General features: G+C 41.4%; 2 protein-coding genes, 1 long non-coding RNA gene and 2 other non-coding genes across 8 annotated transcripts in view; 2 read left to right on the top strand and 3 right to left on the bottom strand.

Moving 5' to 3' along the window:
- Positions 1–14,617, top strand: part of MYO5B (myosin VB) — a 368,321-nt gene extending 353,704 nt beyond the window's left edge. For all 3 annotated transcript variants that reach the window (XM_019013976.4, XM_055368552.2, XM_063699216.1), the window contains 5 exons: positions 1,281–1,431; positions 2,773–3,058; positions 3,983–4,157; positions 5,445–5,525; positions 14,254–14,617. In XM_019013976.4, the coding sequence (XP_018869521.3) occupies positions 1,281–1,431; positions 2,773–3,058; positions 3,983–4,157; positions 5,445–5,525; positions 14,254–14,406 (846 nt within the window). In that variant the 3' untranslated portion in view covers positions 14,407–14,617. The remainder of the gene's footprint in view (positions 1–1,280; positions 1,432–2,772; positions 3,059–3,982; positions 4,158–5,444; positions 5,526–14,253) is intronic.
- Positions 49–27,881, bottom strand: LOC129528357 (uncharacterized). Its single transcript, XR_008673617.2, has 3 exons — positions 27,636–27,881; positions 1,343–1,472; positions 49–209 (listed from the first exon to the last, which is right to left on the bottom strand). It is a non-coding gene; the product is annotated as an uncharacterized lncRNA (long non-coding RNA).
- LOC115931480 (small Cajal body-specific RNA 18) lies at positions 26,487–26,569 on the bottom strand. Its single transcript, XR_004067964.1, has one exon.
- LOC115931484 (small Cajal body-specific RNA 17) lies at positions 26,654–26,797 on the bottom strand. Its single transcript, XR_004067967.1, has one exon.
- The window catches only part of ACAA2 (acetyl-CoA acyltransferase 2), a 28,934-nt gene continuing 27,952 nt past the window's right edge, over positions 26,966–27,947 (top strand). The window contains exon 1 of one of the 2 annotated variants that reach the window (XM_004059409.3): positions 26,966–27,459. In XM_004059409.3, coding sequence (XP_004059457.1) covers positions 27,444–27,459 — 16 coding nt within the window. In that variant the 5' untranslated portion in view covers positions 26,966–27,443. The remainder of the gene's footprint in view (positions 27,460–27,947) is intronic. The other variant, XM_019013978.2, reaches the window with a different exon arrangement.

Genomic DNA, 27,947 nt, shown 5'->3' with positions numbered 1-27,947 from the left:
CATCCACCCTTCCCAAGGTCAAGACATAGTGTAAACCAAAATAGTGCGACCATTTTTAAAGCTTTATTCCATCTTTTGTGCCAGAACCAATTTTGACAGACTCTTCTCCCTGGGTTAGTAAAAGGATATGCCCTTCCTTTCAGTCTTGCCTTCTTTGCAGTTGGCTTGACTCCATCTCTCTCCTAAGAACCAGCACTTCATTTGATGGCCTGCTTTTATTATAAAAGAGATGGGCCAAAGGTTAAAGAAATAGCCATTTCAAACCCCATGACTTCTGTTACAAAATCATAATATCCAAGCATTTACTTGAAACATAGAACTACATGTAATGTTATTTCATTGAGGTCCATCACTTTACCCAATGTTATACACATTCTAAATGGGAGGTTATATAAGGCTAGGGCAGGACCTAGAACTCCATTACATTAGGCTGTGGTTACATGTGCTCATATTCTCTGAGTCAAGAGCTGAACCACAGCATAACCAGATCCGTGTAGTCCAAATAACAGGGTAGAATGATTGACTCTATCTTCATCATTACAATTATCCCCTTTTCTGCCTGCTTTTTTTCATATTAAGATGGCTTTGTATTTGACACAGTACAACAGGCCTTGCTGAAGATGGTTGCCCTTTTGGGAGCACTAATCTTTTTGGCAGATACTGGTTTCCCTAGGCCTGAATGAAAAGGACATTGGTCACATGAGCCCTTCTGATATCAGCAGTTCCCTTAACTTACATATGATTTCATCTGATTAATACAGAAAGCTAAGAGGACACAGTGCGGTAGCTATGAAATCACTTTAGTTCATCTATTAATTCTGATAACCAGTGATAGAATCTGTATAAAATTTCTCCTCATACAAGCGTATAATCTGGCCCATGGCCACACTCCTTTAGAGGCTGCACATCATCTAACATTTTAGGGGGACCTGCTATATTGAGGAAAGCACTGGATGAAGGGAAAAAGCAGGGATCCCTTTCTCTGGACCTAGTACCAACCTGGGTTTTGCTACTGTAGGGAAATCACTTCGCCTCGGGGATTTGGACTGAGCGATTCAGGCTTTCTCTCTTATGTTGAGTTTTTCTACGTCCTTCAAGTTCAAGGGTCATCAATGAGGCCTCAAAGAACTGACAGGGTTTTGTAAAACATCATCTACATCGGGAGGGCCTGAGTAGGCCCCCTGCCCACCAAATAGATGACTAAAGTTACCAGAGCCCTGGAAGTTGTGCTGGGCCCAGCAGACCAGAGAACTCAGTAGTGCACGCCTCTCCCTCTGCAGGGCTTCATGACTCAGAACACTGCAAAGCAGAATGAACACTGTCTTAAGAATTTTGACCTCACCGAATACCGTCAGGTGCTGAGTGACCTTTCCATTCAGATCTACCAGCAGCTCATTAAAATTGCCGAGGGCGTGTTACAGCCGATGATAGGTAAGCTGGCAGCAGGAGAGCTACATCACTCATCATGGTGTCTGAAATGAGGGGAAGGCGTGGTCAGCACCCTCTGCCTTTCGGGAACCAGATATCTTAGCCATGACCTCCAGAAAGCCAGAACCTTCCAGTGAAGGCAGAACTGAGGTGTGCACATCATGCTTAAAAAGCTGTGAAAGTATTTGACACAGTGCAAGAGGCATAGATGACTTTCCCTTTATCTCTTTTTCTGTAATATGTTGTATTTTTTCCCAAATTTTAATACATAATAAATGTAAACTCAAAAGGTACAAATGCATATACAGTGAAAAAGCATAACCCTCTTAACCTATTATGAACTTGATTCATGGAAAAAAGCAGGAGTGTTCATGCGAAAGGACACAGCAGTTGGCACGATGCATCAGTATTTATTAGACACTTGCTTTGAACCAAGCAGTGTACTTGGGCACTGAACATGAAATCAGAATTGAGAAATGAGAGCAGTTACATTTTCAATCGGAAGAAAAATGATGTGTAGATGCATTACTCACTGTGCTCTGCAAAGGCTGGGAAGGAAACTGTACCTGGACCTATTCATAATGCTTTCCCCAGGTTCTTACAACACAAGTAGGTTATGGGTGAATCCCAAGAAGGACCAATCTAGAAATACATTACTTGAAATGAGGTTCATTCCAAACCCTCCTTCCTGTCTGGAAATCTTTTTATAAGGCACCAGACAGAGGGAGAACTGACATATCAAGCTGGAGATACTCAGAATAATGTGAAGGTTAATAGCAGCAGTTCTGGAGTCAGACAGACTTGGGTTTAAATCCTGGCCCTGCCACTCCCTATCAGTGTGACCTCAGACAAGTTATTTAACCTCTTTATGCCTCAACTTCCTCATAAAAATGGGGAGTACTTCATAGAGTTGTTGGAAGATTGAAAGAGATACTGAACATAAAGCCCCTGGTGCATAGGTAATTGCTGCTTAGTAAGTATGACGGACCAATGAAGCTCTTATTTACATAGTCAGTGGCTGGACGAGGATGACACCCAGGTTGCTCAATTCTCAAACTGTGGACTTCAGCACAGGCGATACCAAATCGAGCTGGTACATGCCCATCATCTTTGTCTAATTGCCAGTAAATTAAATGAAAATGCTGTCCACAGCTGTTTTATTCCATACAGAAATCAACACATTAGAAATTTTTTGCCAAATGTTATAAGTTCCTAAGCATGTCAACATTGCACACCTCTGGATGGTATCATTGCTAAAGCCTGGAGCACTAAATGATTTGAGTGGTCCAATCTTTGCATTGTTAGTGGGGAATGCAAGCTTCTCTAACTGTGCTTTTATTTCAGTTTCTGCCATGTTGGAAAATGAGAGCATTCAGGGTCTATCTGGTGTGAAGCCCACCGGCTACCGGAAGCGCTCCTCCAGCATGGCAGATGGGGATAACTCATACTGCCTGGAAGCTATCATCCGCCAGATGAATGCCTTTCATACAGTCATGTGTGACCAGGGCTTGGACCCTGAGATCATCCTGCAGGTATTCAAACAGCTCTTCTACATGATCAACGCAGTGACTCTTAACAACCTGCTCTTGCGGAAGGACGTCTGCTCTTGGAGCACAGGCATGCAACTCAGGTAAGGGAGGAGCACCCCCCAACAACACAGATAGAGTGGGCCCTCACTGACTGCAGCTAGAATCAGAACACAAGACTGCTGTTTCTAAAAATGAAATCCATCACGCCTGTAATCCCAGCACTTTGGGAGGCCGAGGTGGGTGGATCATGAGGTCAGGAGATCGAGACCATCCTGGCTAACACGGTGAAACCCCGTCTCTACTAAAAATACTAAAAATGAGCCGGGCGTGGTGGCGGGCGCCTGTAGTCCCAGCTACTCGGGAGGCTGAGGCAGGAGAATGGCGTGAACCCAGGAGGCGGAGCTTGCAGTGAGCCGAGATCGCGCCACTGCACTCCAGCCTGGGCGACAGAGCGAGACTCCGCCTCAAAAAAAAAAAAAAAAAAATGAAATCCAAATCTAATTGACAGTCCTTGTCTCCATCAGTCTGTGACTCAAATCCATCACCTTTTTACCTGTTGGTGAAATCCGTCGAACACTGAGATGGTTGACTTGGTAAACAAATTAGTTCAAAGCTTAAAGATGTTGACATACTCTAAGTTAAAGACTAAATACAAAGCAGAGAGGTCAGAGAGAAAACTCAATGAGTTAAGAGGCATGAAGGCTCACATAGAAGTATAAATACATTTGTGAAGGTTAAATATAAATACTTACAATTCAGTATATTTAATGCCTGTTTTTCCCTGTTAACTTATGTAGACACTTCAGGTATTTCATCTTTGCTTGATTTTAAGTACCCACTCATTCATTTATTCATTCTTTATTCAACAAATAGTTCCTGAGTGCAAGGCACTTGCCATGCTTTTTAACCATGTGAGATAAATAATGGCACTAGCTGCAGCTGGCCTGCAAAACACAACAGGTGTCCCCTTCTCAGTGAATTAGGAGGACCGGCTTAACATAGCTTGCTTTCTACCTATGGCTAAGGTACAATATAAGTCAGCTTGAGGAGTGGCTTCGGGGAAGAAACCTTCACCAGAGTGGAGCAGTTCAGACCATGGAACCTCTGATCCAAGCAGCCCAGCTCCTGCAATTAAAGAAGAAAACCCAGGAGGATGCAGAGGCCATCTGCTCCCTGTGTACCTCCCTCAGCACCCAGCAGGTACAGTCACTTTGCACCTCTGTCAACCATGGTATTCCAAGGAAGCCCTGCGTCCATTCCAAGTCTGTTCTCGTTGGTGGTTATTTGTTAGTGTTGCACTCCCACCCTTTATATACCCCTAATGAGACAATTTTGAAGTGCAGCTGATGGGATATTCCTAGATGAACCAAAAACCATTTGGTCTGTGAAACAAGATGCCACGGATACTGTTTTCTAGTAACTCTCTATCCCTCTTACTCACTTAAAAAGATAAGGTAGCAAACTCACAAAACGTCAAGTTTAGGTAAAAACTTTTTAAAATATAATGAATTCTGGAATGTTTCTTACATAGAAATCCACAAATTTTCAGAAATTGGCAGCATCAGGTATTTGCTTTCTTTACAAATATAACTGTAAGAAAAAACTTTTCTTTAAAACTAATTTCAATATGGTCATATTTTCACTCACACTCATTTATATTGTTTTAAATGAAGTCATTAAGAACTTAGGGGCATTTAAGTGTTACTTTCCTTTTCCCTAAAAAATGTATAACCATGATTCAGTTGCCGACACATTGCCAGTCCCTGAAAGATAAATAACAAAATCCAAACTCAGTACAGAAAAACACATCTTAATATAGCAAAGTGAACACCTTTCCTTACCTCCTCCGCTTACTATTAAAATATTAAATATCAAACTCTTTAAAAAACTGCTTCCTTCTGTAAACATTTCCAGAAAGTCTTCAAACATTTTTCTTCTCTTTAAATACATTTCACTTAACGTAAGTTTCCTTCTAGATGCAGCTGGCATTGCATTTGGGCAGTCTACTTCCACCAAACCAGTGGTAGGCAGACAAAAGAGTATCTCCTGTTCAAATACTCATTTGTAAACAATGTTGGGGGACAGGGGGTAGTTAGGTATTAAACAAGACCTTTCTCATCTAAGGTAAGATCTCCAGTACTATTCAGAAGAAACCTTTAAATTACTAGTAGATATGAGGCTGAGGATTTCAGGCAACTGCATTCTAAACTCCTCATTGTGTATACCAATGAGCATAGTGGGGAGGGGCAGGTGGGTTTACAGGAGACATGAGTTCGGTGAGAGGGCTCAGATCCACCTGACAAAGCTGTGGGCTCTAGTTTACTGGATGCAGGCTCCAAGTGTAAATGTCAGTCCAGCTCCATCTGTGTTGTGGGCCTTGTCTAAAGAGGATCATACTCTTGTACCAATGTCACATATTCTTTAAAGTTCAAAAGTTGTCTCATGTTCATTTAGCTCTGTGCTAAATTCCGTTTTTATCCCCAACAGATTGTCAAAATTTTAAACCTTTATACTCCCCTGAATGAATTTGAAGAACGGGTAACAGTGGCCTTTATACGAACAATCCAGGTGAGTTTTAAGATAGTAATTTTATAAAGTCCAGTCTAAGACTATAAAGGAAATTAAAAATTTGGGCTTTAATCTTGCTTCTCTTTATTACTAAAATACTGGTTACATATATGCTAGGAGACCTTACATTCCTAGACTTTCTACTTAGGTAAACATGAACCATATCACCCACGAGTAACTCACTATTTACACACAGAAAACTCAACTTTTATCATCTCTGCCTCTCAGATTATAGACATAGTTTAAGCATTATTTCATTTGCCACTAGCGTGTTACTATTAGCACCAAATGGAATTAACAATGTCAGCAGAATATCAGCCCTAACCATAAATGGAACTAGGAAATGTTCTTTAAAGAAAGCAATTTGAGCTCTTAAATCTTTGTCTAAGACTTATAATATAGGCCAGGTGCGGTGGCTCACTCCTGTAATCCCAGCACTTTGGGAGGCCAAGGCGGGTGGATCACGAGGTCAGGAGATCAAGACCATCCTGGCTAACACGGTGAAACCCGGTCTCTACTAAAAATACAAAAAATTAGCCGGGCGTGGTGGTGGGCGCCTGTAGTCCCAGCTACTCGGGAGGCTGAGGCAGGAGAATGGCGTGAACCTGGGAGGCGGAGCTTGCAGTGAGCCTAGATTGCGCCACTGAACTCCAGCCTGGGCGACAGAGTGAGACTCTTGTCTCAAAAAAAAAGACAATATTTGCTTTTAGGAAAATGCTTGAAAGAAAATGTATTAGGGAAAACGGTTATTTAAATCTGTCTTTTCCTAAGATGATGGGAATGTTTTACTTAAAGATGAGCTTCCTTAAGCCGAGCCCAAGGTGATGGCTGAGCGCCTGACCTTTGCATGTGATAGTAACTGTGACAGTATTGGAATGATAGTCATGTCGCAGTGATTCAGAAAACAGGCCACACTTCTCCCATGATTACCTGTGGGGAGGACCTCAGGGGAGACATAGCACTCCCTCAAACTTTTAAATGACCTTGTTGGCCAGTGAAGGGATATTGACACAAAACAAGGATTAAAAAGGGGTTCAGGGGGAAGTCATCAGAGGGAGAGTCAGGAAAAAGGGAACCAAATGGAGGTTTATCAAAGACACTGAAGAAACATGAGGAAACATGGAGCTTTGTACAAGAACCTGTTCCCTTTGGAATACTCCTGGGATTTTATTTGGAGCTCCTTACAGTGTTTCAATGTAGATCCAGAGATTTAGAGAGCCCTGAAAAGAGCTAAAAAGGGGTTTGAAAAGAGCCATGGCAAAAAAAAAGCCTAAATGAACTTTAGCCCAGCATCTATGTAGGGAACAGAGGCCAACAGAGGGAACATCTGGGAAGTGGTGCCTAGTCAGACTAAAGGTTGTTCTCCTAAGGGCAATGACAGAAACACAGTCGATTGTTAAAGACACAGGCCGCAGAGCGGGGCAGGCAGAGTGAGTCTCTCTACTCACCAACATGAATATAACAACGGGGTTGTGGGTGGCGCTGACAGAAAGGATCCAGTTAGGATGCTCATAGTCAGCTGCTGAATGGGAAGAGTTTGATGACAGAAGCCACTGAGATATCTGAACCTGGACCCATTATATGGATTTTTATGGAGGGCTGATAATTTACACAAAAGTGCATGTTTAGAAAGTCTTGTTTAGTTTCAAATATCTGAGACACACATTAGAGGGAGAACTATAACTGCTCATAAATTGGCAACCCCACTGTTTATGAGAATTCAGGTTAAAAAATATATGCCAAATCATACTGCAGGTTTAATGGATCAAGGACAAAGGAAAAATATAATGGAGGTTAAGCCCAACTATTCTCTCAAAATATGTACAGTCAGATTCTGAATCTTCCTCAGTAATCAATTTCAGTGTCTCGCAGTTCTAGCAAAATATTTTTTTCATGAGCTATAGCTTTATGTTGTTTCTGCCTATACAGTGCTCAGAAGAAATGGTGAACAATCAGTCCTGCCCTCCTACATTTGAACTCACATGTGTGATAAAGACAAGTTACTTGTTAAAGCAAACCATTGCTTGGGCGCTCTGGGCTTTTTATAGCTTTGTACTGACCTTTAAAAATGTAAATTTGAAGTTGTTAAACTCACCAAAGCATTCACAGGAGGATTTCTGTGAAATGACCACCTTGTATATTTTAATTGATTAAATGTATACATGCCTTTTGCTGTTGAATTGTGATAATATAGGTAATATTTCACTTTCTTTTCCCATTTTTATACTCTCTAAAATTTCTTCAAACCCTTTAGGTAGTGAAGTCTACTGTCACATCTAACTAATGTGGAGAAATACAAGGGCCCTTAAGTGCTACAAAGATGACTTTTTTTCCCAGAGCCTCCTGCCATTTCACATTTTACATACATATGCCTTGTGATAGGTTCATGATAATAAACGCAGCAAACCTCAGAGTGGGCTGTGTGTGAGCTGTCAACAATCCCAGAGAATCATTCTGCCAGGCCACACCAGAGCCATCATTGAGTATCTTGAATTAGTGAGGCTAGTTGCTTATTCCTCCCTAAATACCTTTCTCTCCTTTAAACTTCTCTCCCATTATTTCAAACCACTTTTTCAAATGATTAAAATTACTTTAAAATTTTGGCCCATCTTTCAAGATGCCAAACACATGGGTACTGGAAATTTAAGTCATGCTTTCTATTCATAATTCAGGTAATGGATGAAAACGTGGGCAATTCTAGGTTCCCCTGCCACTATGGAGCCATCTTACAGTGCCATGCTCCAGCTGACTTCATTCTGTAAACCTATTTCCCAGCGATTTTCAAATGCTGCTATGTATTTACTGACTATGGCCTGTTTCGAGGTTTAAGAAAAATAAATTGTGTTTTCACAAAATCAGGATATATTGATTTTCCTTTTTGGCAATACTCCCACAGTTAACCCTATTGACTTTTGTAAAAGTACAGCTTCTACCAGCAGTTCATGGTTCAGAGGTCAATGGTTAACGCATGGGCAGGAGGAACAAAGGAGCATATTATAAAACTGATGACAGCAAATACAGCACTTACTATGTGCCAGTGATGGTACTCTGTGTTCTTTACACCTGTTAACTCTTTAAATCCTCACAACCTTATCAGAAGGGTACTCTTCTCCATCCCATGGTTTTGGGGTATGTGTGTTCCATTTTAACCATTTTTAAGTGTATAGTTCCGTGGCGTTAAGTATATTCACAATATTACATAACCATCACCACTATTTCCAAAATTCTTTCATCATCCTAAACAGAAACACTACCCATTTGGGCAAATAATATTCTCCCTTCCCTTCAACCCTGGGTAGGCTTCTATATGTAAATTATATGTAAATTCTAGATATCACATATAAGTTGACTCATATGATATTCTTTCGGGTCTGGCTTATTTCACTTAGGTTCTCAAAGGTCATCCATGTTGTAGCATGCATAAAAACTTCATTTTTTTAGTGACTAATATTCCCTTTATATATCCCATTCTGTCTATTCATTGGTTGATGGAAACTGCACTGTTTCTACCTTTTGGCTATTGGGAATCATGCCGCTATGAACATTGTTGCACAAGTAGCTGAGATCCATTTTTCAGTTCTTTGGGGCATATATTTAGAGGCAGAATTACTGGGTCATATGGTAACTCTATATTTAACTTTTTGAGGAACCTCAAACTTTTCCACAGCAGCTATACCATTTTACATTCCCACCAGCAATGCATGAGAGTTCCAGTTTCCCCACATCCTCACCAACACTTGTGATTTTCCAGCTTTTTAAAATTATAGCCATCTTAATGGGTGTGAAGTGGCATCTCATTGTGGTTTGGATTTGTATCTCTCTGATGACTAGCATCTTTTCGTGTGCCTATTGGCCATGTGTATATCTTCTCTGGAGAAATATCTATTCCAGTCTTTAATTCATTTTTAAATTAGATTATCGTCTTTTTGGTATTGAGTTGTAGGAGTTATTTGTATAATCTGGATATTAAATCCTTATCAGATATGATTTGCAAGTATTTTCTCCCATTCTGTGGGTTGTCTTTTCACTTTCTTGATAGTGTCCTTTGATGCAGGAGTTTTAAATTTTGAGGATGTCCAATCTATGTATATTTTTTTGTTTCCTATGCTCTTGATGTCATTTTTAAGAACCATAAATACTTTCCCCTGTTTTCTAAGAGCTTTGCAGATTTAGCTCCCTTTAAGTTTTTGATCCATTCTGAGTTAATTTTTGTATATGGTATAAGGTGAATGTCCCACTTCATTCTTCTGTATGTGGATATCCAGTTGTCTCAGCACCATTTATCAAAGACACTGCCCTTTCCCTCATTGAATGGACTTGGCACCCTTGTCAAAAATCAATTGACCAAAAATATGAGGGTTTTTTTTTTTTCTGGGCCCTTATATTCTATTGGTCTATATGTCTGTCCGTATACCAGTACCATACTGTTTTGATTCCCATAGCTTTGTAAAAAGTTTTCAAATGGGAAGTGTGAGTCCTCCAATTTTGTTTTCCTTTTTTTTTTTTTTTTTTGAGACAGAGTCTCACTCTATCACCCATGGAGCACAGTAGTGCAATCTTGGCTCACTGCAACCTCCGCCTCCCAGGTTCAAGCAGTTCTCCTGCCTCAGCCTCCCAAGTAGCTGGGATTATAGGCATGCACCACCATGCCTGGCTAATTTTTGCATTTTTAGTAGAGATGGGGCTTCACCATGTTTGCCAGGTTGGTCTCGAACTCCCAACCTCAGGTGATCTGCCCACCTCAGCTTCCCAAAGTGCTGGGATTGCAGGCATGAGCCATTGCACCTGGCCAATTTTGTTATTTTTCAGGATTGCTTTGGCTAGTCAAGATCCCTTGAAGTTTGATATGAATTTTAGGATTTTTTTAGATTTCTGCAAAAAACGTCATTGGGATTTTGATAGGGATTGCATTGAATCTGTAGATTGCTTTATGTAGTATTGCCATCTTAAGTCTTCTAGTACATGAACATGGGGTGTCTTTCCATTTGTTTAGGTCTTGACTTTTTCAGAAGTGTTGCACCTTCTTGGCTAGATTTATTCCTAAGTATTTTATTCTTTTTGATGTTATTGTAAATGGAATTGTTTTTCTTTCTGATTATTCATTACTAGTGAATAGAAATACAACTGATTTTTATGTGTTGTTTTTTTATTATGTACTTTGCTGAATTCATTTATTAGCTCTAGCAATATTTGTGTGTGTGTGGATTCTTTTGGTTTTTCTACATGTAAGATATGTTGTCTGCAAGAGGATCATTTTAAATTGGCTGCCTCTTATCTCTTTTCTTGTATAATTGCCCTGGCTAGAACTATACTGAATAGAAGTGGTAAGAACAGGCATCCTTATCTTATTCTTGATCTTAGAGGAAAAACTTTCTGAGTGTGATATTTGTGATGTTAAATGTGGGGTTTTTACATATGGTCTTCATCATGGAGGGATTTATCTTTTTATCATTAAAAAAGTTGGATTTTGGCAAATGCTTTTCTCCATCGATTGAGATGATGTGGGTTTTTCCCTCTTCATTCTGTTAATGTGGTATATTACATTGATTGATTTTTATGTTGAACTAACCTTGCTTTCTGAAGGTAAATCCTGCTTGGTCATGGTGTATAATCCTTTTAACCTTTTACTGAATTCAGTTTGCTAGTATTTTCTTGAGGGCTTTTACATCTGTATTTATAAGGGATGAATATAGTTTTGTTTTCTTACAGGGTCTTTATCTGGCTTTGATATTAGGGTTATACCGGCCTCATAGAATGAGTTAAAGTGTGCCTTCCTCTTTGATTTTTAGGAAGAGTTTGAGAACTGGTGTTAATTCTTCTTTAAATGTTTGATAGTCTTCACCAGTGAAGCCCATCTTGGGCTTTCCTTTGTTGGGAAATATTTAATTACTAATTCAATATGCTTACTTGTTATAGGTCTATTCAAATTTTCTATTTCTTCTTAAATCAGTTTTGGTAGTTTGTGTGTTCCTAGGATTTTGTCCATTTCATCTAGGTTATCCAATTTGTTGGTGTTAAATTTTTCATAGTATTCTCTTATAATCCTTTTTATTTCTGTAAAATTGGCAGTAATGTCCTCACTTTCATTTCTGATTTGCTAATTTCTCATTTTAGTCTTCCCACACACCTGTAATCCCAGCTACTTGGGGGGCTGAGGCAGGAGAATCACTTGAACCTGGGAGGCGGAGATTGCGAGCAGAGATCACACCACTGCACTCCAGCCTGGGTGACAGAGCAAGACCCCATCTTAAAAAAAAAAAAAAAAAAAAAAATGTCAATTTTTTGAACCAACTTTGATTTCATTTGTCTTGGGTATTGATCTGTTCTCTATTTTTTCCATCTAATTTATGTTATTTCATTTCTTCTAGGTTTAGGTTTAGTTTGCTCTTTTTCTGATTCCTTAAGGTATACAGTTAGGTTATTGATTTGAGATTTTTTTTTAATGTAGACATTTACAGCTACAAACTTTTTAGCACTATGTTTATCCCATCCCATAAGCTTTGGTTTATTATATTTTTACTGCCTAATTCCCCCTGTGATTTCTTTAGCCCATTGGCTATTTAAGAACTTATTATTTTCCATATATTTGTGGTTTTTGCAGCTTTCATTTATTGATTTATAGTTTCATTCCATCCTAATCAGAAAAAATATTTCATATGGCTTTAATAGTTTTAAATTTATTCAGACTTGTTTGAATATTGGAGACTGTTCCATATGCATTGAGAAGAATGTGTATGCTGCTAAGTGGGGTGTTCCATATGTGTTTGTTAGGACTAATTGGTTTATAGTGTTGTTCATGGCCTCTATTTTCTTATTGATCTTCTATCTGGTTCTATCCATGATTTAAAATGGGGTATTGAAATGTCCAACCATTACTGTAGAACTATTCTCCCTTAAAGTCTGTCAATTCTCCCTTCAAATATTTTGGGGTTCTGTTGCTAGATGCAGATGTTTATTATATCTTCTTGATGAGTTGAACCTTTTATTAAAATATAATGTCCTTCTTTGTCTCTGGAAATGACTTAATTTCTCCTTCATTCTTGAAGGGTAGTTTTGCCAGATTTAGAATTCTTAGCAGACAAGATTTTTTCCTTTCAGGATTTGAGCTGTGTCATCCCACTGCCTCCTAGCCTCCATGGTTTCTGATGAAAAATAGCTGTTAATCTTATTTGAGGATACCTTATACAGTCAGCCCTCCATATCCACAGGTTCCATATCTGCAGATTCAGCCAACCACAGATTCAAAATTCAGTATTCACAGGATGCAGAACGTGTAGCTATGGAGGGACAACTTTTTCTGTCTATAGGTTCTACAGGGCCGACAGCAGTACTTGCATATCCATGGATCTGGGTATCTGTGGGAATTCCTGGAACCAATCCCCCACGTATACTGAGGGACGACTGTATGTGACAAGTCACTTCTTTCTCACTGCCTTCAAGACTCCCTCTTTGTCTTAGGGTTTTGACAATTTAGTATAATGTGTTTCACTGTGAATCTCTTTGCCTTTATCCTGCTTGGAGTTCATTGAACTTTTTGGATGATTACATACATGTCTTTCATCAGATTTGGGAAGTTTCTGGCATTATTTCTTCAAATATTTTGTTGCCCCCTTCTTGTTCTTTTCCTTCTGGTACTCCTGTAATGTGTATGTTGGTATACTTGATGGTGTCCAATAGGTCTGTTAGGCTCTGTTCATTTTTACCTCTTCCTTTTTATTTTCTTCTCAGACTGGATCATTTCAATTGCTTTATCTTCAAATTCACTGATTTTCTTCTGCCTGCTCAAGTCTGCTGTTAAACTTCTCTAGTGAATTTTTCATTTCAGTTTTTGTACTTTTCCTAAAATTTCTGGCTTCAAATAGGAAGCAGGGAGGGGCTCTGTGCCTTTAAATTTTCCAGTTGATGCCACTAGTGGAAGCCATTGCATCCCAAGGAATGTCTAAACCAAGACAGGCATCTGCTGGGACCCACCAGATCAAAGGGCACAACCCCAAATTTTTGGAGGACAAGGTCCCACTGCCTGCCCTGGCCAGCTAGCTACTCCAGGAATGTGAGCTGCTATCCCCATAGCTTCAGGGGAGCTGAAGAGAGGGGGATAGTAGCTGGGTCACACACACAGTTCCCTTAGCAAAGATCAGCAGCCTTTCCCTTTACCAATCAGTCTCCCGATTGTTATAAATGTCCAATCAAGTTCCAGAGTTATGAGACAGTTGACAATCACTGTTTCTACTTCAAGGTAGCTTCAGTGGAGGGACCAATCCCTAGGGCTTCCTACTCTGCCATTTTATGTGATGTACTCTTCTCCCATTCTACAGGTAAAGAAACTGAGGCATAAAAAAATTCAGGAATTTGCCCAGGGTGGTGCCAGGATTAGAGCTCAGCTGTCTACCTAAAAAAAAACCCATGCCCTTGGCCACTTCACTATAGTGCCTCTCCATATAGTTTGCACCTGAGATGTATTTTATATTCTCCCTTAGACAATTTTTTAAAGAATGCTAGAATTGGGAGAGTGCTTACAGCCCTCTGATCTCCAAGAAGCCTAAGTCAGGGCTTCTCTCCCCACTAAATACCTCAAGGGTGAGGAGATCACATTCTCCTAGTCCTGAAGTTCTACCTAATTGTCTTAGAAATCTTTCCATGATATATGCCAACTCACTTTTGTGAATTCACTTAAACTGGCTATTTTTAGGGGTACTCAAACTTTACATGGTCTTATTCTTCCCCATAGGCACAACTACAAGAGCGGAATGACCCTCAGCAACTGCTATTAGATGCCAAGCACATGTTTCCTGTTTTGTTTCCATTTAATCCATCTTCTCTAACCATGGACTCAATCCACATCCCAGCGTGTCTCAATCTGGAATTCCTCAATGAAGTCTGAAGATGCATGTTTCCAGCATTAGTTTGATTCCCAATGTGAGCAAGAAGGAAGTATATACAGTAAAGTAAATTCAAGGATCTGTTAAATCTGGTAAAAGTAGATCAAATCAGAGATTGACAGCCTGTGGAGGGTGCTGAACTATACAGAATTAGACACAACTATGTCATTATTTTTTGTACCTACTGCTCAGAATAAAAACACTTGAAATATGGGAGATTTTAAGTTTGATTTCAGTCCAACACATATACATAATTTATAGACACCAAGCAGTCCCCATAGACATATAAAAGGTGCCAATTCTATAAAATGAAGCTGCCTAGTTTTGATCTTTGCATATAACTAGAGAATGTCCAAATTAAAATACCAAATATATATAAGTCACATAAATTGCCTTCAAAGGGCTTTAACAAATAATGGTACTAATAACCATGATAATGGCATATACTGACATTTCCCAAAGTTTGCAAACCATAGGTGTGGTTGAGTTTGTGGTGAGATGTTTTAAGAACAAAAATATGGGGATGAGACTTCTGAGAAATATTCCCAAAATATTTTTTAATGGCTGATTATACAAAGACAGTGGTGTAACTGACCTCCAGACCAGACATTTTGAGTACTGGTTTCTGAAGCAAAATTAGAAGTGCCAGTCCTCAGTGTGCTCAAACGCTTTTGTGTTATCTTGGTTTAATGGAAGAGATTATTAAAATGCTGCTATCCCAAACTCCAAGTGAGAAAGATGGAAAAATATTTTGTTTCTGATGCTAGTCCATACACTTTCCAAGTCCCACAAAACTTTCACAAAAATGTATATAAGCTAAACATTAGAAAAGGATAACAAACTTGTTTTATTTATAGATGTAAAAACCAAGCAAGTCAATATGAAAGCTTTTAATCTCTTAATACCATTAAGCTTCCAGTAAGAGCATCACATAATGCTCTACTGTTCCAGAAACCAAATAGTAAAACAAACTAAAGTTCGCACAATCAGATCATCTGAAAAACCTTCAAAAATAATCAGTTCAGGGATATTATACAAAAGTTTGGGTTTTTTTTTTTTTAAGAGAATAAAATGGCTTAGGTCAGCTTTACCTTTTCAGGTTATTTTCAACGTTTTTCAAATTTAGCACACAAAAAATTGTAAATATCTCTCCCACAAAATAAGGATTTTAAAAAAGTAATTCAGTAATAAAAGAGGCTTAGATGTTTGCTGCTCTTAGAATTTTTTTTAACTTGTTTTTGGATTCTTCAAAAGCAAGCATTCAATTGGAAACCCATATTCTTTCCACACTTTTTTTTTACTGTCTTTTCCCTATTTCTTGATAGCAGTATGCTGTTCCCATAAGAAAAAAATGGTATTTGCAAATCATAGAAGAACAGCCTCTGTATTACATTGAGAAAATAAGATTTATCCATGAATTGGAAGTAGAACAGCCTGCCTCCACCCTCTTTTACTCCACCACCCAACTTAAAAGGCTCTTGGAAACACAGCACACTCCACGCTACCTTCTGCACTGTGCCCTTAGAGCACAGCTTTCTCAGTTGTTCTCTGCATCTCCTGGGGCTTAGGCCAGTCTTAGCCTGGGTTAAGGCTGCTGACATTGTGTTCCAATCAGTTGTCATGGGCATTATCCCCTCTACATCCACATTAAACATGCTGGCTTCTCTTGGGCATCTGCAGAGCTGTGCCTTTTTCTTTCAGTTACAGTTACATAATCACTGACGTCCATGACACTTACCCATGGATCCATGTGCTGACTTCATTTAGAAGGCCAATCTAAAACAACTGGGTTTGTGGCTACCTCTTTAAAGTTGTTTGTGAAGGATAATTTGTTTTTTACTGCACTTTAGTTTGAAAGTGAGTCTCTTATGTAAGGACCGTCCTTAAAAGACCAAAAATGCCTTGTTAGAGTGTTAAGGAGTTTGGACATGCAGTGGTTACACAAACACAGTGGCTTACTATCCTTATACACTGTCTTATACCATCATTCTCTCCATCTCTCTTGGTCACTACTCTCTGCTGTCACTGGTTAATCACTAGGTGCCAAGAGCTTACTGAATAAAAGCTTGGCAATTAGAATAAATGGGGAGGGAAGGACCTTATGAATAGTCCATTTAGCCTAAGAAATGGCAGATTTAGTTCTTCTCTTCCAAAAGATAAAGGTATATCCTGGAATTGTACTTAAAACTTACAGATGACTAACAAATATATACTTTATATGTAGTTAATATTTAGATCTGTCTTATTTAATACTGGGAGGCTAGAAGAAGCATCTTTAGGGGAACTATATAATCTTTTGTTAGCATTTTCTCTGCATTTAAAAAAATCATTTCAATTCAAACATTTATCAGTGTCATGAAATCAGTAATGACTCTTTAACAATTCAGGTTTGAACTCTGCATTAGATGTCTCTTTAATTTTTTAATATTTAAAATTTAGTTGACATTTTTTTCACCAGGTGCCTTTAGCGGTTACTAAGATAACTGACTTATCAATTGTTTCTCTGAAATAAGTGTTGCTGTGGGAATAATTTTAATGTTCAAGGTGATATCATGGGGGAGTTTTGTCTTTTAAAACATTAGAAGCATTTTAAATATTAAGAATCAAATATTTATAGATCAAAACTTGTGTTTTAAGTATTATACGGGACCTGTTTACTTATAGTAAATGTGAATGTACACATGAGTTGTTGCTGAAGCTGACAAGCATATTACATACATGCATTTTCCCTGTGCCCTCATAGTTGCAGTTAGAGTTCCAGTACCTGTAGGCTCGCCTGGGAGGCAGATTAGACCCAAAGGTAGATGTTTTTCCCCTTTCCATGAAGCATGTCAGTGGGAGTTGCTTCCTTTGATTTCCCTAGTACTAAATTTTAAGGCTTTTGTAAAAACAAAACAAAACTAGGAGCTTGGAACAGTTAAAAATCAACACTGCTACCATCAATTCATCAAATATTTACTTAGAGCTTTCATACATTAAGATTCCAGTAACCAATAAATTAGAATTCATTTCTTCTGCATAAAGTAAATTTTCATACACTTGACCTACTAAGACAGCAAGGGTGTCCTAAATTGAGGCATTTGTGTAATGCCTACATAACTAAATGGTCACTAAAATGGGACAGCATGGAGCAAGACCTTGTAGTTCTTCACAGAATATTTGTGGTCAGTTTCTCCAATTAATTTGCTGCATGAGCCAAATAACCATAATTCACTTTTTATACCCACTGGTGCCATAATTAGAGAATTAGAGGGTGTAGACAGAGGTTAATGCCAATGAGAAACACAGGACAGGGTTTTTTTATTATAAAGGTCATTAGATACAAAAGATTGTTTTTCAAACAATTTCTAATTCTAACAAAGGGGATCAATCAGAAATGAAACTAAGCTACTTTCTAAAGTGACACTGTATCAGAATAATCCAGATTTGAATATAACATTTTGCCACCAACTGACATTTAGATGAAGGACTGCCTCTCTGAAAGAGTTCAGATCATATTCAGGGGTGAATCTAACACCATGGAAGAAAGACTACTGATGAAAATATTTTCCCACTTTGCACAAATCTGTAAACTACACCTTTGTTTATAGAAAAATGCTTGTAATAGTCACTGTAATATTTAGCTGTGGATAAAAATTTGTGGAAATAAATACTTTTGAATAAAGTGGTGTGCCAAATCTAAATGAAATTTAAAACTCTGCAGCTACAGGTTGACAAAGTTTCTTTGTAATGCTCTCTTGAGAAGCTTCATTATGGGGCCTATATTCCAATACGTGTCATGATCATTTAAACCAGAGGTCAGCATCTTACAGTCCAAAAGCTGGGGGCAGGGAGAAACTCTCAGATAACAAGGCTTATTGAGCAATTACTTTAAAGCTATGGAATTAAAGGCAGTTTTCGCGTAGGCAAAGACAAGTAGATCAATGAAACAGAATAGGGAGTGCAAGGATAGGCCCAATCCTATGTATAACATAGCATACGGTAGAGATGGCATGAAAAATCAGTGGGGAAATAGTTATAAGATCTGTATGGAGGAATTTGTAAAATATAAGTGAAAAACAATGACAACATTAAAATGGAGAAATAATTAGGTACAAGAATTCAAAGACTCCATACCACTAAAAGTTTGTCAGTTGTCCCCAAGTTGATCTATAGATTAAAAATCAAAATTTCAACTGTTTCTATGTGAAAACTGACAAGCTCATTATAAGATTTATATGGAAGAGCAAAGGCCCATGAATAAGGAAGACCCTCCTTGAGAAAGTGGGAAGCTTTCCTTAGCAGGCATTGAGACTTAAAAAATTTCAGTAATTAAGATGTGTGAGGATGACAGACATGGAAATTTAAAAAAATTTTTTTTTGAGACAGAGTTTCGCTTTTGTTGCCCAGGCTGGCGTGCAATGGCATGATCTCAGCTCACCGCAACCTCCGCCTCCCAGGTTCAAGCAATTCTCCTGCCTCAGCCTCCCTAGTAGCTGGGATTATAGGCATGTGCCACCACGCCCAGCTAATTTTGTATTTTTAGTAGAGACGAGGTTTCTCCATTTCTGTCAGGCTGGTCTCAAACTCCCGACCTCAGGTAATCCGCCCGCCTCAGCCTCCCAAAGTGCTGGGATTATAAGCGTGAGCCACCGCGCCCGGCCCTGGACATGGAAAAATTGACCAGTGGAACAGAATAGCCCAGAAACTGAGCATCTATATGGAAATACTGATATTTTTTCTTAACTAGGAGCACACATCAAAATCACCTGGAAATCTTTAAAAAAATTTACACCCAAATTTATGGAATAAGACATCTCCAGAGATGGTGCCCTTCCACACCCATTGTTAACCTGACCCACCTAAAAATATACAAGAAGACATCCCCAGGGATGGTGCCCTTTAAGCACCCATCATTAGAGACCACTATTGAAATATTTCATGATCCAGAAAAATGGTCACAGTATAATTAGTCCTCAACGTCACTGATAAGTTCTAGGAAACCATAAGTATAAACAAAATGACATAATGACACCAATTTTAACATAAGCTAGTTGATATAAACAGTTCCTACAGCATATTTATGGTCATACAAACATGACCAAATTTTTTTTTTTTTTGAGATGGAGTCTTGCTCTGTTGCTCAGGCTGGAGGGCAATGGCAAGATCTCAGCTCACTGCAACCTCTGCCTCCTGGGTTTAAGTGATTCTTCCTCCTCAGCCTCCCGAGTAGCTGGGATTACAGGCATCCGCCACCATGCCTGGCTAATTTTTTTGTATTTTTATAGAGATGGGGTTTCACTATGCTGTCCCGGCTGGTCTCAAACTCCTAGCCCCCAGTGATCTGCCTGCCTCGGCCTCCCAAAGTGCTGGGATTAGAGGTATGAGCCACCATGCCCGGCCAAAACATCAACAAACTTCTAAATAAAGACCAAAACACTTCTAGAATTAAACACTGAAATGAAAGCTATATATACATTTAAGAAAGATTAATAAAAAATGAGAAAGTTGCCCACTTATTCCATTTGAGAGTCACTGAGGGCCCACCTCTCCTGGCAGCTCAGGGTGCCAGGGAGGCACCAGGCCTGGACAGGACCCCATCCTGTCACTGGGTGTACTCACAAACCCACACTCAGACTGGGATCACTTAGACACATCCATTCACCTCACGTACACAGCTTTAGGACATGGGAGGAAATGAGAATCCAAAGAAAACAGTCATGGGGATCTCACCAGTGGAACGTATCCATGTCTGTGTGAATGAGGCTGCAGCCTCAATTCTTGCCACCTCAGAAGAAAGAATTTGAGGGCCGTACAGCAGAAGGAGAGACCAAGGCAAGTTTTAGAATAGAAGTGGAAAGGCAGGAAAGTACACTTGGAAGAGGGCCAAGTGGGTGACTTGAAAGAGTCAAGAGCGTGGCTTAACCTCTTGACTTGGGGTTTTATATGTTGGCCTACTTCTGCGGTCTTGTGTTACTTCTCTCAACTCCTGAGATCTTGTCAGGAAGTGGCTGATCACCAGTTTCACGTGTTTTCTATCGGGAGACTGCCTTTCTCTGATGCTGGCTGCGACCAATGACTACTTTAGAAAGACAGTTAACAACTGCCTTGACCATCACTGGATGGTCACAAGATGCTCCTGGTGTGTGTGTGGAGTGGGGAGCTCTCTCCTGCCCTGCTCATGCCTGACTAGGTACCCACTGAAACAGGGAGAACCTGCAAACTCCACACACACAGTGGCCCTGGCCAGGAAGAAATTTTTTTCTCACCAACATTATGTCAAAATGACAATGAATGAAACAATGTTATGTAGGGACGGGCTGTATACTATGCAGTGAAAAGTTGACTTTTGAAACCACCTTCCAATCTAAAGATGGATTCACTTTTTGAGTGGCTGACCAAAGAATACCCTCACTTGAGGAAAGCCTTCAGCTCATTCTCAAAGAGGTTTAGGCCTAGCTTCAAAGCCTCAACAGGAAAACCACATTTGAAAAGAAGCAAATTTCATACAAGATACACTTAATAACAGTTCAGAAAGAGAAAAGCAGACTGACTTCCAGGAACTGATTTGAAACTCAGAGCTAGGCCTGGGTCATGCTAGAAGCTGGCCTGGTCCTCTCTGCTGGGCCGTGTTGTTCTTTTGCTATGAACAACCTTATAAAACACCAATATCAGATGTGGTCACTCTGTGACTACACTAAGGTGATATGAAACAAGACTGTAATTTTGCCCAGGCACAAAAACAAGATCACTGTGTAAACCATGTAACACCAAATATGCCCTGTCCCAGGTAATATGAGGGACTGTAGCTGCTTTCCCAGGTGCAGCTTGAGCCTAGCTCTAATCAGCCCTCCTTCAGGATAAGATGATACTGTGACGGTTAATATTAGTTGTCAACTTGATTGAAGGATGCCTAGATAGCTGGTAAAGTATTGTTCCTGAGTAGGTCTGTGAGGTTGTTGCCAGAGGAAATTAACATTTGAGTCGGTGGCCTGGGAGAGGAAGAGCCACCCTCAGTGTGGGTGGGCACCATGCAATTGGCTGCCAGCGCAGCTAGAACGAAGTGGGTGGAAGAAGGTGGGATAAGCTGGCTTGCTGAGTCTTCTGGCTTTCATCTTTCTCCTGTGCTGGATACCTCCTTCCATTCCTTCTGCCCTTGGACATCAGACTCCAGGTTCTTCAGCCTTTGGACCCTTGGACTTACACCAATGGCTTGCCAGGAGCTCTCAAGCGCCCTTTGGCCACAGACTGAAGACTACACTGTTGGCTTCCCTACTTTTGAGGCTTTTGGACCCAGACTGAGCCATTCCTGGCTGAGCCTGCTGATGGCCTATTGTGGGACTTCACCTTGTGATCCTGTGAGTCAATTCTCCTTAATAAACTCCCTCCCTCCCTCCCCTCCCTCCCTTCCTTTCTTTCTTTTGCTTTTTTTTTTTTTTGAGACGGGGTCACAGAGTCTCGCTCTGTCACCAGGCTAGAGTGCAGTGGCACGATCTTGGCTCACTGCAACCTCCGCCTCCTGGGTTCAAGTGATTCTCCTGCCTCAGCCTCCCAAGTAGCTGGGACTACAGATGCACGCCACCACGCCCAGCTAATTTTTGTATTTTTAGTAGAGACAGGGTTTCACCATGTTGGCCAGGCTGGTCTCGATCTCTTGACCTCGTGATCCGCCCGCCTCGGCCTCACAAAGTGCTGGGATTACAGGTGTGAGCCACCAGGCCTGGACTTAAACTCCCTTCCATATATACATATGTCCTATTAGTTCTGTCCCTCTGGAGAACCCTGAATAGTACTGATACCCAAAGACTTGTCCCTACTTCCTGACAGTACCCAATCCAGAGTGAACCCGTACTTCCTTGGATCCTCCCCAAATCACCTAACCAAACCCCAAATCCTACCACCCTTTTACTGAGATGTGCTGCAGTTCCCAAAGGCACACCCATGATGTGCAATCTCCCTTCTTCCAAAGAACATTAAACCCAACTTGTTCAACTATAGGTGTGTTTCTGGAGGTTTCTGGCTGGAAGGCAACAACAGCATTGTCTCCTTCTACCAACATTAGTATTTTGCAGAGTAAACTTAGATCCAAGGAAGATTTGCCTAAGGTTATGCTACTAAATGAAAGTTGAGCCAAAGATATAGAAGCTGCAAATAATTTTCAGACAAGTAGAGAAAAAAGAAAAACAAATATCTATCTTAAGTTTGAGACAGTGCCTTAGGGTTACTGGGAACACATCAAGACTTAGGGTAAACTTAACATGAGGGAGTTTGGCGTATTGGTGTCTTTATTACTTCCTGTCTACATTCCCTTAGAATAGGTAGCTAGGCAGACTTGAGCAGGGCAGGAGAAAACCTCCCCCACCCCGCCCAGGAATGTCAAGTGACTATCAGGTGATGGTCAGGCAAGTTGTTAAACTATCTAAAATAATCATTCGTCTCAACTGGCGTCAGGGAAAGGCATTCTCCCAATAGATGGAAAATACTAGAATCTGGTGATCAGCAGCTCGTGGATAAGATTTTGGGAGAGTGGGCTCAAACATGCTCACTAAGAGGCAAAATGGTGGAGTTTAACTGGTATATGAGCTTCCTCTAGGAACAAGACTGGTAAGGGAAGAATGTCTCCAGTGAGTATGTGCACAACTTCAATAAACACACTGCACATGCCGCCCCTCCCAAGTGCTGGCAGGCCACTGAGCATGCCGACAGCCCACCCCAAGGGAAAAATCGGAAGAAGTAATGCAAGGCCTAGAAGTAATGCAAGGTTACTGTGTTCCCAGTAACCCTAAGGCACTGTCTCAAACTTAAGATAGATATTTGTTTTTCTTTTTTCTCTACTTGTCAAGGGTCAGGTGGCATAGCTGAATCTCTCAAGTTGCCCACTTGGCCCTCTTCCAAGTGTACTTTACTTACTTTTATTCCTGCTCTAATACTTCTTAATAAACTCTCACTCCTGCTCAAAAACTTGCCTCGGTCTCTCACTCTGCCTTATGCTTCATTCCTTTGAGGAGGCAAGAAGTGATTTGCTGCAGGCCGGTACGGATTTGCCACTGCGAACAATTTCATTCATCTGATGTTCTTGCTTGGCAACTTGAACTTTCTGAAGAGTTAGTATTTGTTTTAAGAATAAAACCACATTCAACATTTGCGTTCTAATTAACAAAAATTGAAGTTATTTCCAAAGCAATTAGATTAACAGTGAGCACACACATAACGTTCCAAACTACTCAAGATCAGCAAAGTCACTTATCTCACTCATCAGATTCATATACTCATTTTTAAAAGTTGTCCTAGGCCCTACTGACTTCGTCAGCTTTCCCCAGTTTCATTACTGAAACTTCTAAAGCCACTGCTGCTTAAGCCACCATCAATTTTTAGTGTTATAGGAAAGCAGGAGAAACTGTGTTTAAGCATAGGAAAATAAGTATAGAAATGATAATATTGCATTTCTAAAAATACTGAGAGTTAAATGTCTAAAAGTAGAACAATAACTTTACATCTCATGAAAGACTCCACATCTAGACAAAAATTATAACAATTTTAATATATTAAAATTACAAGAATACATACCTGCTTAAACATGATGTAAACCTGAAAAGGACTAAATATTTTCAAAAATAACTTGTTTCAAGCAATTTTGTAGCTTACATGAAGGACATTTTTTATCCCAACTTCTATTTTGAAAGAGTTAAAACCTACAGAAAAGTTGCAAAAATAGAAGAATGTGGTACACGCCTGTAGTCCCAAGCTACTCAGGAGGCTGGGACAGGAGGATCCCTTAAGCCCAGGAGTTTGAGGCCAGCCCTGGCAACATAGCAAGCAAGACTCCCCTCTTAGAAAAAGAATAATGGGCCAGGTGCAGTGGCTCACGCCTCTAATGCCAGCACTTTGCAAGGCCGCGGTGGGCAGATCACCTGAGGTCAGGAGTTTGAGACCAGCCTGGCCAACATGGCGAAACCTGTCTCTACTAAAAATACAAAAATTAGCCGGGCAGGGTGGCAAGCACCTGTAATCCCAGATAATCGGGAGGCTGAGGCAGGAAAATCACTTGAACCTGGGAGGTGGAGGTTGCAGTAAGCGGAGATCATGCCACTGCACTCCAGCCTGGGCAACAAAGCAAGACTCTGCCTCAAAAAAAAAAAAAAAAGAAAAAGAATAATGAACAACTGTATATTCTTCATTTGGATTCCCCAGTTGGTAATATTTGGCCATATTTGCTTTATCTTTCTCTGCCAGTGTATAGTCATGCACTATCTTTCCCATGTTTAGATGCACAAATACTTACTACTTGCTACAACTGCCTACAGTGTTCAGTAGAGTAAAATGCTATACAGGTTTGTAGCCTAGGAGCAATAGGCTGTACCATATAGCCTAGGTGTGTAGTAGGCTCTACCATTGAGGTTTGTGTAAATGAAATCTATGATGTTCACACAATGACGAAATCGCCTAATAGCACATCGTTCAGGATGAATTCTCGTGGTTAAGCAACACATAACTGTATATATATAAATGCATTTTTTCCAGTCATCTGTAAGCTCATGATTCTTCACCCCCATATATTTCAGTATGTATTTCCTTAGAACAAAGGACAATCTTCTACATAACTACAATATAATTATCATGATCGGGAAACTTAATGTCAATATTACCATGTCATCTATAATTTATATGTTTCTCCAGTTGTCCCAATACTGTCTTTTAGAGTATTTTTTTAACCCAGGTTTTAATTAAGGATCTCATACAATATGTGTCACATATCTAGTCTCCTTTAATGTGATACTATTCCTATTTTAGCCATTTTTTGTTGTTCACCACACTGATGTTTTTAAAGAGTTCAGGTCAGTTGTTCTGTGGAATGTACCTCCATGTGGATTTGTCTCATTGTTTCCTTATAATTAGATTTCAGGCCAGATGTTTTCAGGAGAAATTCAGCGCAAGTGAGATTGTGTTGTCGCTGGAGCAAGGGGAGCGCATGACGTCAGTTTGTCCCTTTATTGGTGATGGAACACCATTACTTCATAATTTGGTGAAGTAATACCCGCAAGATTTATCCATTGTAAAGGTACCCTTTCCTCTTCATGAGACTTGGAGACTATGTCAATATTCTCTCATATATTTACATGTTTTAATATATGTAAACCTTTCACTGAATGGTGTTAGAATCCACTCATTAGTGACATTTCCAATTACAGAAAACACAGTACATCTATAAAGACCTACTGATGGTGATCTGCAGTGGGAAGCTGTGATACTTAACCTTTCTTAAATATGTGGAGGCAAATTGAATAGAAAACTGTGTACAAAAATGAACACTCTATACATGAGCATTTTTTTTTTTTTTTTGAGACGGAGTCTTGCTCTGTCACCCAGGCTGGAGTGCAGTGGCGCGATCTCGGCTCACTGCAAGCTCCGCCTCCCAGGTTCACACCATTCTTCTGCCTCAGCCTCCCCAGCAGCTGGGACTACAGGCGCCCGCCACCACGCCCAGCTAATTTTTTTGTATTTTTAGTAGAGATGAGGTTTCACCGTGTTAGCCAGGATGGTCTCGATCTCCTGACCTCGTGATCCGCCCACCTCGGCCTCCCAAAGTGCTGGGATTACAGGCGTGAGCCACGGCGCCCGGCCTATACATGAGCATTTGTGAAGCTTGTCTAAGATTTGTACATTTGATTGCGTGGATATTTTGCCTTAAAAAGAACTGTAAATGAATAATGTGTGCTGATGTGTTCATGGGTGTAGAGTACTAAGGTCTGCATTAAAAAGATAAGATGGTTTGATGGAAGAACAGGTGGATAGCAATATAGCAAAATGTTAACAATTGGGTCGATATGTGTCCACTGTACAAGTCTTCCCACTTTTCTGTAAGTTTGAAAGTTTTCATAATACAAATTTGGATTTAAAAACACCCCAACATTGCAAGAGTGTCACCAAAGTGTTTGAAAAGCAGGATTCTGGGGGGGCATTCGCTGACGACTCAGAGAAACCGTCCATGCCACCCACCACCCCTACGCACTCAAAGAAGCCCTCGCTAGGCAGCCCGGCCCTCCGAGCCCTGGTATCGAGGGGCTCTCCGCCTCTCCCCTGCCCCGGCCGCCTCCTGCTTGCCCGGCCTCAGTCTGTTCTCAGAACATACTCCATCACCTGGTTCCCAGAACTCAGATTGCGCAGTGGTCTCGTCATCATCGGCCAGGACTCACAGTACCCGCGGCAGAGGCCTCCCTAGACCTCCCTCCCGTCCAGCCTCGCCCGCTGCCTACTCTCCTCACGCCCCTGCTCCAGGTCCCCTAGCCCCATTTCGCTCACCACGTTTTCATAATCCTCTCAGGCTCCGGGCAAGCGGCGCCGCCCGCAATGGGACCTGATCATATAAGGAAAATACTGCGGGCTCATCCGGGGGCTGCAATGGGGACCCGAAAGCGCCCTAGCCTACTACACTCACCGCACCCCAACTGCCGCCCACCTCTCTGCCCTGCCCCCAGTAAAGTACCCAAAACCGGTCCGGGTCCAGCTCGGCGGCCCAAGCCTCTGCCCAGCGGACTGCGCACCCGCCCGCCCCAGCCAATCCCGCCGCCGCCGCCGTGCCCCGCCCACAGGACGTTCGGTCCCGCCCCCAGCTGGCGCCCGCGGCCGCCCGCGCGCCAAGTCCTTCAGCCCTTGGCTGCTGCCCAGTGTTTAGGGTGTTGGCGGAGACAAAGGGGAAGAGTCATCGCCTGTCGGGGCTAGGATATGATGGGTGAGAGGTGTCAAACCAAATTCTTTCGGTTTGGAAACGGAGAAAATCTAAAAACGAGGATGTGAGGAAAGAGTCTGCTCTCAAGGCGCGTTGTGGTCTATCCGAGCCCCGTCCCCTGGGCTCCCTCGGGCTGGGGTGAGGCGGGCAGCTACGCGTGGGGTAGGACCATCTTACGCTGGGACCCCGCCAAGGAGCCCCAGGAAGTAGGTGAAAGGGCAGGGGCGTGGCTCTCGGGGCGCCACCCACGCTCTTGAAATCTGGGTGACTGCGAGCGGCCGCTCAGCCTTCCCCACACCACAGACCCGCGCCGCCGACGACCCAGCCGCCGCCATGGCTCTGCTCCGAGGTGAGCGCAGCCCCCTCCTCCTCTCCTCGCCCCTCCGGGTCCTGCCCTCCCCAGGCCAGGCCGCCGCGGAGAGTCGGGGTCGTGAGGTGAAGTTCACTCAACCTCCTCGGTTTTGGAGCGGACGTGATAAAAACCCAGCCCGAAAGGCTTGTTTGGGTTAAGGAGAAAACCCTTACTTGTAAGGCGCTAGCGACAGCGATTTCGGTGCAATTTCCTGTTGAGTTGAGACCAAAGTTTGCTTGCATGTGACCTTGGAGGTCATTCCTTTCTTCGCCTAACAGTGACCCCCACTAGTTCGAGTCCAAGTATTAGAAAAAATGGGGCGGCGCCGTAGGCCGAGGGCGCCTGCTGCGGGGCAGCTGCGCACAGGAGCCCGCCCCTCGGCCTCGGTGGGCAGGGCTCCCCGGGTGAATCGATGGAGAGGCCTGCAGAAATGGTAGCTGGTGTTCTGCTGGAAGACCTGCCCTGCTCCCATTTCCCTTCTGTTG

Source organism: Gorilla gorilla, chromosome 17 (genome assembly GCF_029281585.2).
Source record: "Gorilla gorilla gorilla isolate KB3781 chromosome 17, NHGRI_mGorGor1-v2.1_pri, whole genome shotgun sequence".
NCBI lineage: Eukaryota > Metazoa > Chordata > Mammalia > Primates > Hominidae > Gorilla > Gorilla gorilla.
This window is presented reverse-complemented; position numbering and strand designations above follow the sequence as displayed.